Source organism: Equus quagga, chromosome 13 (genome assembly GCF_021613505.1).
Source record: "Equus quagga isolate Etosha38 chromosome 13, UCLA_HA_Equagga_1.0, whole genome shotgun sequence".
Lineage (NCBI taxonomy): Eukaryota > Metazoa > Chordata > Mammalia > Perissodactyla > Equidae > Equus > Equus quagga.
Genome location: NC_060279.1, coordinates 102,696,501 through 102,708,773, shown reverse-complemented (window position 1 = coordinate 102,708,773; position 12,273 = coordinate 102,696,501). Strand labels below are relative to the sequence as shown.

Genomic DNA, 12,273 nt, shown 5'->3' with positions numbered 1-12,273 from the left:
TTTCCAGAACATAAGTTGGAGATTCCCATGTATAATACACTCTGGGCTACCACACTGGTCAGCTGCATTTATGCATAGTTCTGGTGTCCTAGTGTACAGGAAACCATGAACCGCAAAACAGAAAGCAGAATCAGCAAGATTGGTGATTGATTGGGTGTAACTAGATATGGATTCTTGTTTTGAGGATTGGACACCTGAGTCCTGGGGCTGGTGATGGGGGCTGGAAGCATAGATAAAGGGCAGGTTTATTTGCGGGGGAAGAGGGGAGTAGATGCAGATAGTTTCGAACATGTTGAGTTGGAAGTACCTGTGGGACACCCAAATGATTGCATCTAGTAAGTATGTAGTTTGTGTGACCTGGAAGTTGGGAGACCTCGAATGAAGATGCACATTTGGAAACTGTCAGTGTACAGATGGAAAAGGAAGCATGAGAAGATAAGCTGGGTTCCAGGCCTGGAACCGAGAGGAAAGAACAGAAATAAAAGCTCAACTCTCTGGCAGGAACCTTGCACTGAAGCAGGTATTTCATAGCCTTCCTTTGAAGCCATTGTGCACCAGGCCCAACACAGCCTCTAGTCTTCTCCCCTGCTTTCCCCTCTCTGTGTGGCCAGGCTTCTCCCCATTTGTTCACTCAGCTCACCAGACATCTTGCCTGTGCTCTGCCTTCATCCAGCCGTTCATTTATAGAGCAATTTACTGAGAAGCTGCCCTGTGCCAGCACTGTACTAGGTTCTGACCACACAGCATACCAAAACGACATCCCTGCCTCAAAACGTCTACATTCTAGTGAAGGAGACAGACACATGCAAATAATTAGACAATTTGGAGAGAGATAAATACTATGAAGAAGCAGCAAGCAGAGTAAGCATATGTAGAGTGATGCGGGTGATATTATTTTAAACAGGACAATAAGGAAAGTCATCTCTGGTGACACTGGAGTGGAGATTTGAATGAAATGCAACAGTTCTGGGTGAAGAAGAGTGGCTAGAACAGAATGGTGAAGTGAGGCAACAAGGGGCTAAATCATGCATGTCTTTATAAGCCAAAGTAAGGAGTCTGGCTTTTCCTCTGTGTGACATGAGATCATTGGGGAGAGGGGTACTGATTAGAGGAGGTACATGATCTGACTTAGATTTTAAAAGATCCCTCTGGCTGCTGTGTTGGGGGCAAGGGCACAGGTATGGGGACTTTTTAGGAGGCTATCGGAATAATCTTGGGCAGAGCAAGGGTGGCTTATTGTGGAGTAGGGATGGAGATGGTGAGAAGCGATCAGATTCAGGGTACATTCTATAGGTGGAATGGACAGGGTTTGCAGTCCAAACACATGTGGGAGTGAAAGAGAAGTCAAGGATGACTCCATTGATGAGAAGTTGAGTAAACAGTACCAGTTTCCTCAATGGTGAACAGTGGGGAAAGGTTAGGTTTAGAGGGGAGATTGGGAGTACGGCTTTGGACAAAGTTGCCAGTTACACACACAACTAGAGAGGTTTAGGATGCAATGGCTTATATGAATCCGGAGCTCACAGAACTGATCAAAGGTGCAGACAAATATTTGGGATTGGTTTGTGTACAACGGCATTGAAAATCAAGAACCCGGATGAGACCCTTTGAAAGTACTGGACTGAGTCCCAGCTCCAGGAGCCGCAAAGGGGAGTAGAAGGAGTACTCTGGGCGTTAGATGCTGTAATGGGGCCATGAGGGCCCCAGGAGAGGCGCAGATGCCTCAAAGGGGAAAGGACCGTGTCTTAAAGGGGCTCGCCAAGAGCTGGGGGGCGGGTGGGCAACTCTCCAGGCAGAGGGATTCGCATTTGCGAAGACAGGGGACTCAGGACAAGATACAACGGGTCTGGAAATGGCTGAGGCCGCAGCTGAGATCCAGAGGGGCACGCGCGCCTCCAGGCCAGCCCACGGCGTCCTGGCGCCACGAGGCGCACGTCTCAAGCCGCGCGAGCACAGGTGTGCTACACTAGGCCAAGCGGCGTTGCCCGGCTTCCGGAGGCCGCGGACCGGCGCGGAGCCGCCCGCAGCCGGCCGAGTCTCGCGAGAACGCAGCCTCGCCGGCCCAGCATGCCCCGCGCCGCCGCCGCTGCAGCCGCCGCCGCCGCCGCGCCGCGGCTTGAGGGCGGGAGGCTGGGGGAGGGTAGCGGAGCCGGCGCCGCCGCCATGTTGGGTCTGAGGCGGCTGCTGTAGGCGCCGACGGAGCGAGCGGGCGTGCGGAGCGGCGACAGCGGCGCGGGATCTGCCTCTCTGCGAGCGGCCGGAGCGGCGGCGGCGGCGGCGCCATGAGCGGGGGCACCCCTTACATCGGCAGCAAGATCAGCCTTATCTCCAAGGCGGAGATCCGCTACGAGGGCATCCTCTACACCATCGACACCGAGAACTCCACCGTAGCCCTCGCCAAAGGTACGTCGGGGCGGGCTCGGGGCCGGGCCGGGCCGGGCGGCCGCTCGGGGCTGCGCCGTGCTCGCGGCCTTCTCGCCCCCCGCCCCCTCCGGCGTCCTCCGGAGGCCGCTCCCTTCCCTCCCTCCGGGCCCCGGCGTCGCGGGCCGGGCCGCGGCCTCCTCGCCGAAGGTCCGCGCCTCCAACCGGGCACGACGGGACCGAGAGCGGGGCGGGCGGGGCGGCCCGAAGCCCGAGGAGGGTCCGGAGAACACGGAGCCCCGTGTCTTCCAACTCCGAAATTCGGTGGTTCTGTCGTCCTCCCACGAAACAAAGCCTGAGTATCCAAAGAATTTTTCCGCCCAGCTTGAGTCCCTGCTGAGTTGCTGATTGTGCAGCACCCCTGGGAGAAATCCCGTCCTTAATTCCGGTTGGCGGCGGCGTTCCTCAGGTGAACCGTAAGTAAGGAGCCCAAATTTGGGGTTGGCGGTGGCCGCGGGCGCCGTCGAGCCGGGCCCATCCCCTCGGCGTCCGCGCTGTTTACATGCTCAGCCGGAACCCTGCTCGGAGCTGTTGTGCAACCCCCGCTCTCAGAATGCTCGCTGCTCTCGCGTCCACCCCGCTTCTGGAAACCCGCCGGAGAGGGGGGTTCAAGCTGGACCCCGGATCCTCGTTCACAAGGCGGATGCGAGTGGTGGGCGGGCGCCCCGGGACTGGGGTGCGGGGCGTGGGGGCGAGGTCCCCCTGCCCGGGGTGTTCAGCTTTGCCACCGTCGCTGTGGGTTTTGTTTCCGTTCGCACGTGCTGAGCCTTCGCTCCGCCAGGAAGCCAGGAAGAAAATAAACTTTAGCTCCTCATCTTAAAGGAAATCTTACAAGTTTGGAGTACTTAGGAGAGGGAAGCGAGAGAACTAAGGGAATCTTCCCAGCACATCTGGTGGAGGTGTGGAAGGAGCGACATGGTGGGGACGGAGGTCCAGCGGTAGGAAGAAAATTTTCTGGATCTGCGAAAACGGTTTTAATCTTTAGCTGATAGGAGAGTCATTTCATAGTATCAAACGAGTATAGAATGACATTTTTTGGGTGCTCTAGTAGATCCTTTTTAATATCGCTCATGTTGGGACGAATCTTACCCGAGTAGGGAGTCTTAAGTTATTTTATCTTAGTTTCCTTTCTTTTTGTTTCTTTCCCCCCCAGATGGATGTTTAACTGTATAATGTTTTAATTTTTATGGCTTTATGAAATTATGGAAAAGGCTCTCTTAAGGTTCTTGGTGAGAGCCGTATACAGGTTGAAAACAGCATTTCTCCTTAAAGAGGTTTAACCATTTTTTAAAAAGTATTGTTTTACCTAATCTGAATTTTAAGGTGTCTTGCTAGCTTAGTGACTTATCAGTGAGTTGGTTGTGTTACCTATGCTCCTCACAAAGAAGATCCACACATTTTTAAGATTTCTAATGTAGTAAGTCTTTTAAAAAATGCATGAATATACTCTTTTATGGAAGAACCTAAAAATGTTTATATTTGTTAATGACCCACATTTTTGAAAAATTTGTCTTTTCAACAGCTTCTGGAGCCAATCAACCTGTTATTAGTCTGTAATAGTTAAATTCATATGTCAAACATAACTTTGTTTCTTGTATCATGACTTGATAAATATGTGAGTACAACAGTGAGAAGACTTTTTTAGTCATTGAGTTTATGTGTGTACTTACTGGCTTTGATATTTAATCCCACATACATAATATATGCTTTTTCTTAAGCAATATGAGTTATTTAATGTTTAACAGAGGTTTGGGAATTTACTTGTTTTCAAAAACTGGACTTGCCAAATCTTAATATTATTCTACTTATCAGTATCTAATCTAAACCTATTTTATAACTGTCCAATCAACACTGGGCACTTATTTCAAATTTCAGAGCTAAAAGTGGGGTGTTTGGTCTTTGACTTGTTGAGTTATTTGATATCTGAAATTCTGCCTTTTTCAAAATTTGGATGAAGAGTGGCAGTCTAACAGATTAAAGTGAAAGTTTATTCATGAAGTTTAAAATACAGTATGTTTATTTTTTTAATTTTAATTTTTTTATTTCCGTAACATTGGTTTATAACATTATATAAATTTCAGGTATACCTAGTTATATATTTCATTTTTTGTGTGTAAAATACAGTATGTTTAGAATACAGTATATATTTGGATTTAGAGATCCCTGTTACTCTTTTTAAACTATGGATTAAGTTAATCTCTTTGAGAACATTCTTGGAATTCTCTTTAGGATGTTAATTCCTCCTCGCGCACCCCCCACCCAGTTTCTTTCCTTTTTTTCTTGTGAAGTATAACACATGTTGAAAAGATACATAGATAAAAATGAAATATTTTGAAACAGACATCCTGTAAACTACCACCCAGAGCAAGACAGACAACGCCAGCATCCCAGAAGCCTCCCACCCCCTGCATCTTCCCATCACAGCTACTACCCTCTTAAACTAGATATATAAACGTTATTCTGGCGTTTATAGTTTTGTCACTTAAGTTTACATCTCTAATAATAGAGTTTAGTTTTGTCCGTTTTTTAACTTTATCTAAATGGAATCTTGTATATATTTTATTTTGGCTTTTGTTGTGACATAGTATCACGAATATAACACAAGTTTATCCATTCTGCAGTTTTGGATATTCTGCAGTTGATGTTTAAATTGTTTACAGTTTTTGGCTGTTATGAACAGTGCCTTTATGAACATTTATGTTCAAGTGTGCTGATGCATGTTTATGTAATTTTCTTGAGGATATATACTTTGAATTACAGGATCATGGGGAATGTGGGTCTTTATCTTTATTAGGTAATGCCAAGCAGTTTTCCAAAGTAGTTAACTAGTTTTTCTTTCAGTTAATGGTATATGAGAGTTCTAGTTGTTCCACATCCCTCATCAACAGTGGTACTTAGTATCAGATATTTTAATTCTATCTAATCTGGTAGGTATGTGGTTGTACCTCGTTTTAACCTGCCTGATAACTGAGACGAACACCTTTCCATATCTTGGTTGTTTGGATTTCATCTTTCATGAAGTGCCTTTGAAATCTTTTGCCCATTTTTTCTACTAAATGTGTATCTTTTTCTAGAGTTCAGTATTCTGAATATGAATCCTTTGCTGGATCTATCTGTTGCAAATATCTTTTCCCATTTAATGCTTTCTTTTGGTGAACAGAAGTTCTTCATTTTAATGTAGACATGTTTTTGTTGTTTTTTTAAAGATTGACACCTGAGCTAACAACTGTTGGCAATCTTTTTTTTTCTTGCCCAAATCCCCCCAGTACGTAGTTGTATATTTTAGTTGTGGGTCCTTCTAGTTGTGGCATGTGGGACGCCGCCTCAGCATGGCCTGATGAGCGGTGCCGTGTCTGCGCCCAGGATCTGAACCAGTGAAACCCTGGGCCACGAAAGCAGAGTGGGCGAACTTAACCACTCAGCCACGGATCCGGCCCCTAATGTAGACATGTCTATCACTCTTTTCCTTTATGGCTGTTTCTTTTCTTTTAAGGAATTTTTCCCTTCCCTGAGGTCATGGAGATACTTTGATTATCTTTTCAAAACATTTTATTTTGCCTTTTCATATTTAGGTCTATAATACACTGAAATTGATTTTTTATATAATGTGACGTATTTAAATCTTTTTGTTTGTTTGTTTTGTTTTGTGAGGAAGATTGGCCCTGAGCTAACATCTGTGCCAGTCTTCCTCTATTTTATGTGGGACACTGCCGCAGCATGGCTTGATGAGTGGTGCTAGGTCTGCATCTGGGATCTGAACCTCCCAACCCCAAGCCACCAAAGCGGAGTGTACAAACTTAACCACTACATCACCAGGCTGACCCTTAAATCTTTAAATTTAGTGAGGGATTCACTTGGTTGTTATGGTCCAGATTATAATTTAGATCCTTTACTTGGATATTACTTATACTTTAAATCCATCTGGAACTATAAAATACTCTTGAAATTTTGGACTAGTTATGTTTGATGTGGTATGTAATTAGGGTGACCATATGACCTGGTTTGCCCTGGTGGAAAGTCCCCGTTTGTGCCTGTTGTTTGGGCATAATTAGGAAAACATCCCTTTTCTCTCTTGAAAATGTTCCAGTTTAGATAATAAATTACATAGTCACACTGTATACAATCAAAACCCAATCCCAGAGGTCCTGCTAAATGGATGATGTCCTTTATTTTCTGCTAGAGATTTCACAGACTAGCTCTAGTTCTGTGAAAGTGAAATTGAGGTAAGTTTGATGGGATTTGATACCCAGAATCTTGTAAACGAATGTCAAGAAATCTTAAAGACAACCTAGAAAGACTTGCGGGTCAGTCTGTTAAGTATTTAAGTATGTTAATAACTAATGTGGGGTGTTTGTTTCTTGTGGCCTTTGTCACAGCTGTTTGTTTTCTTCCTAGCACTGATTATGGTCTATGCATAATCTTCTTTGCTTATTTGCATGTGTTTATTGTCTGTCTTCACCTTTGCCATGGCCCGCCACCCCAGCTCCTGGGATGAACCAATGTTTATTTAATGAATGAGTAAATGGAAATGATTTAGCATTTTAGTTTATTAATTTCATAGAAATCTTTTGGGGATATCTCCAAATAATATTTTTCCATGTTCACAATTGTATTTCTCTTTAAAATTAAAATACCTAAGATCTGTTGCCTTCCCTAACAGATTTTTGGAGACTAGGGATACAGAGGATAAAGTCTTGTGACAAAATTGACATTGTTGGGGAGACAGAGTTTTACCTTATGACTCAACCTCAATTATAATTTTCATTTAAAATTTAAGGGAAGAATCATTTCAGGATGTTTGAGGGAACTGCAAAGTGGTGATATGAACTAATAGTTTGTAGGATATTTCCAGCTGTATTTGCACCTTGTCTGAATGTGATGCCCAAGCACATACTAGATCCTGGATACCAAGAGATTCCCCCCCACGTAATGGAAGCACCATAAAGGCGTGCTTTTTTCCTCACTGGTTGCTCTATCCTCAGTGCCTAGAACGGGGCATGGCACATAGCAGGCCCTCAGGAAATCTGTGGTAGAAGATGCCCTCTGGGAACAATTTACCTTTTGTTTTCTCTATGATACTTTAAAGTAATACTTCAGTTAACCATTTTAAAAACTGGATATCATTGAAGTAAAATTTTTTTTTAAGATTTTATTTTTCCTTTTTCTCCCCAAAGTCCCCCTGTACATAGTTGTATATTTTTAGTTATGTGTCCTTGTAGTTGTGGCATGCGGGATGCCGCCCAGGATCTGAGCTGGCAAAACCCTGGGCCACTGAAGCGGAGCGTGCGACTTAACCGCTGGGCCACGGGGCCGGCCCCTGAAGTAAATTTTTTAATAGGTAAAGTGTTAATCTGTAAAATATTTTATTCACAAAAGTCTTATTCTAGTCTTATGGGATTTTTGTTTGTTTGTGGAAGAAAATGTGACCCAAAGGGCCAATTGGAATACTTAGTAGCTCTTAGACCTTGGACAAGTCATTTAACCTTAGCTTTAACTTTGTCTTTTAAATAAGGATAATAATGCCCATCTTTCAGAGTCTTTCTGGAAATTAAAAGAGGTAGTATCAAAAGTAACTAGTTTATTGTAGGTGCTTGGTAGAGAGTAGGTATCTCATTGTTATTTCCAACCACCATCTCTATCTCTGTCTAGGTACTCAGTCTCTAGTACCCCAACTCCATCAGTCATTGAGGCCTGCTATAGTCTACACTCTGTGGATCTTACTACCTTTCATTGTCCCATGAAACTTTACTTCCCTCTTTATCCTGCTTAAATTCTACAAGCACTTGTTACAATCAGTACCAGCATATACTCTCAACCCTTCTTCCTCTCCTGCTTTCTTGCACAAGCTTGGAGAAACCACAACCCTGATTCTGTTAGCACAGACATGCTGACCAGTTTCACTTTAGATTTATGTTCTCTAACCCTTGCAGTCATGATTACTTCCCAGTAGTCATACTATTTTCCCATAGTGCATTCATTTTGTTTTTCCGCATGACTATATTTCATTCCTTCTGTTTTCCTCAGACCTCCAGCCCCTACTCCCTGATCTTCACTTTCAGCCTGTGAACCTTGCTTCTTATTTAATTAAGAAAAGAGTAGCAAACAGAAGAGAATTTTTGATCAACTCATCCCACATCTACCCAGTTACCTGCATCTGTGCCCCAAACCTCTACCCTTTCTCCGGTCAATATAGATAAACTGTTCTACTCTCTAAGGCCATCTTCCACTTGTGTAATAGGTTTCATCCCCTCTCGATGATTCAAGGACAGTGCTCCAGCAATTCTCTACTCTCTCTCCTGTGTATTCAGTTTTTCCTTATCTACCAAATCCTCCTTGTCTCCTTACAGATATGCTGTTGCTTCACCCATCTTAAAAACGTCAGCAACAACAACAAAAGCTCTGCTACTCTTAACTGCATTTCCTCTTTTCTCTCTACTGCCCCATTTTTATCCTTCCTTTTGCACTAAAAGTCCTTGAAGGAGTTGTCTGTACTACTTGTTTTTGTTATTTTTTGAACCCACTTTATTTAGGTTTTTCTTCCCACAGATGAGAAACTGTACTTATCTAGGTTACCAAAGACTTCCATGTTGTTAAATCTAGTGGTTGATTCCTATCCTCAGTCTGCTTGACTGATCAGCAGTATATGGCGCAATTGGTCTGTTCGTAAAACACATCACTTGACGTTACCTTGGTTTTCTCATACCTCACTGGTTACATCTCAGTCTCCTTTATTCTTTCTTCAACTCCTAAACTTCCAAATGTTGGAGAGCTCCAGGGCTTAGTTCTCTCTTTTTTTTCCCTTTTAAAAATTATTTACTTATTTATTTTATCATCTGTACTCTTCTCTTGATGATATCATCCAGTTCGTAGCTTCAAATACTGTTTATACATTACTGACTGCTATCTCCAGCCTGGACCTCTCCTGTGAACTCATAACTTGTATATCCAACTGCCCCTTTAACGTCTCATCCTGGAGGGATGTCTGCTAGGTGTCTCCCATTCAGTATGCCCCAAACCTCTTTCTTCACAGCCTTCTCCATCTAATCAAATGGCAACTCATTATTTTAGTTGGTAAGACCAAAAACCTTTGAGTCATCCTTAATTCCTCGGTTCCTCTCACACCTCATATGTGTTTCTGATCCTATCAACTCAGCTTTCAAAATATATCTAGAATTTGACCTCTTACCACCTCTGCTGCTCTACTCTGGTCCATTAACTCTCACCAGTCTATGCAGAGGGGTTCCTGCTTCTTGCTTACAATGTTGATCTCTTACTTGCTTCTCTTTTTCCCCCAATATTGCTCAAGTTATCTTTGTCATTTTAAAAGAAACTTGGAATTTGTGGGTGGCAAATTTTCTTAGTGAACTTTTGTTTTTCTTGATTACTTGATTGATTGGTCAGTTATGTCACTCTAAATTCAGAATCTTTTTTCTATAGAACTTTGAAGTTAATTTGTTGTCTTCTCACATTCTGGTGTTGCTGATGCCAATCTGATTCTCAGTCACTTTTTTCTCTGGAAGCTTTTATCCTTGGAGTTCAGAAATGTTACCCCACTGGTGTGTTTTTTTCCTTAGTGATTCTCTGTGGACCTTGTAAATCTGAAGACTCAAGTCTCTTACCTAATGAATTTACTCTCTGTCTCTCAAATTAGTTTCTGTTCCTCCCCACCCCTGTTTGTTTTGTTTTGTTTCTGAATTCCTATTGGATGCATTTATCTTTTTTTTCTTTTGGTTTTATATTTTTATATCTCTGTCTCTTGGTTTTATAGTTTGAGAGATTAAAATATAAAACCAACCACAAGGAAGAATGCTCAACTGAAAGCAGCTTCAAGAGTCAAGATTAAATTTAGACTGCAGATTGGACATGCGTTTACTTTTCCTTCCTGTTGATAAATCATACTAAAACTACATGAGAGGGACTTTTTAGAAAAGACATAAACCAATAGAGAACAGAGTAGACTTGGAAAGGAGACAACAGCAACAAAATTTTGGAGGCTGAAAAGCAAATGGATGAGTTTAAATGACTTCTTAGCAGAATTGAGAAAGCTGCAACCTAAGTAGGGGCAGTGAGTAAAGCCAAGTAGTAACCGGATTTGCACCCAAACTCCTAAAAGGCTCAGGAATTGGCATCATCAGGCGCAATGGAAACTAGAAGACTATGAAGTAATTAGAGGTGAAGATAGAGCTAATACTGGAAGATGAACTCAAAATTTATTTCAATAGTTGTCAGATTTCCAAGTCCCCTTTTCACACAACTGGATAACTACTCTTCTCCAACACTGGTATTCTATGGAGGAGGTAACATAGAGGTTCTGGAGAAACCTAAGCACAGTTGAAAGCAAAGGGACTTGCCACACTAAAGATGGCATGGAACAAATGGGGCATAGGGGAAGCTTGCATCTGCCTGGTGCTTATTATTTAATAAGCTGTTCATTTAAGAGAATTACTGAGCGCTTAGTGTGACAACATGCTAGACACTGTGCTAGATGCTAGGAATCAAAAGCGAACAATATAGATAACGTTCTTGAGGACACAACATCTAAGCTAGGGCCTGACAGATAAGTCGCGATTAGCCACATGAGGAGGATATCTAGGAAGAAGTGTCTGGTCTCAGGCCTCAGGACGTTTGCAGTCTAACAGGGAAGCAAACACAGAAACAACTACAAAGTCCAAAACTCTTATCCTGGCCCACAACACCTTGCAGCTCACTTAAGCTGGGACCACACTGGCTATCATATTTAGGTCTTCAGGTCAATCGGGTTCCTTCAGATTTGGGGGCTTTTTACAAGATTCCCTTGAATTGGATGTTCTTCCCCCACTCTTCACGTGGCTGTTGAAGAAATGAACAGTGCAACAGATTGAGAAAGAAGTCACAAAGGAAAGAGAAGAACTAACAGCTCTGGAGGGCTCGAGTACCAATAAAAATGTGTCGAATAATAAACTCAGAGGCGCCCTCCCCTTTTATTTTGCTTCCACTGCTAAATTTATCTTAATTTATTTAGTTTGTCGTTTGAATGGTAGGCTGGTAAGTCTGGGTTTTCTTGGTGGATTGTAGGGAGCCATTGAAAGGTTTTAGCCAATAAAGTGATATGTTAAAGTCTAGCTTTCGGAAGTTTATACTGACAGCATTGTGCAAAAATTGGTTGGGGGCGAGGGGAGACTCTGACAATGGTGAGGTCAGTTGGAATATTTTAAGAGTTTGGGAAAGAAGAACTATAAGCCTAAACTAGTAATACAGAGAGGAAGGAACGGATACATGAGAAATCAGGATAGTGGGTTGGCCTTTAAAAAATTGACTAGACAAGGAACAGGGGGAAATTGAATGATGGTACCTATAGTGGTTCCTGTCAACCAGAATTGGGAATGAATCATGAGGGAATCAAGTCTATCTTTCTAGATTCTGCTTGAGCATCATCACCCCTGCAAAGCCTTGCCAGATTCTCCTAATCAGGAAGTGTTAGGTATACCTTCTGTGTTCTCATTTTACTTTCTGTTTTCTTTTTGTGCTTATGAAGCTTTTCTTATATGTTTCACTAGTATCCATCAGCATCTTTTCCCCTTTGTGTCCTTTGTCCATGGCAAATTAACCACTTGTTGATCACATGAAGGGTTATTGTTTCTGAAGTTTTTTCCTTGGTCAGGGAATGTGTAGTTGAACAACTTGATATTTAATAGAAAAAGACTGTGATAAGTGAAGACAGTGTTGAGGATATATTATTTTCTCAGATTAGTGATAATGAGTATAGATCAATTTTCTTTTGCCATCCTGCGCTTTATAGAAATGTTTCGGGATCTCTTATCTACAATTTCAAAGAGATCCTTGTAAATGTGTTTTGCATTATTACTGTTGTTT

The 12,273-nt window shown here is 42.7% G+C and overlaps 1 protein-coding gene across 4 annotated transcripts in view; it reads left to right on the top strand.

The window, feature by feature from the left end:
* Positions 1 to 2,129: 2,129 nt before the first annotated feature.
* Positions 2,130 to 12,273, top strand: part of LSM14A (LSM14A mRNA processing body assembly factor) — a 49,859-nt gene continuing 39,715 nt past the window's right edge. For all 4 annotated transcript variants that reach the window (XM_046681471.1, XM_046681472.1, XM_046681469.1 and 1 more), the window contains exon 1: positions 2,130 to 2,403. In XM_046681471.1, coding sequence (XP_046537427.1) covers positions 2,283 to 2,403 — 121 coding nt within the window. In that variant the 5' untranslated portion in view covers positions 2,130 to 2,282. The remainder of the gene's footprint in view (positions 2,404 to 12,273) is intronic.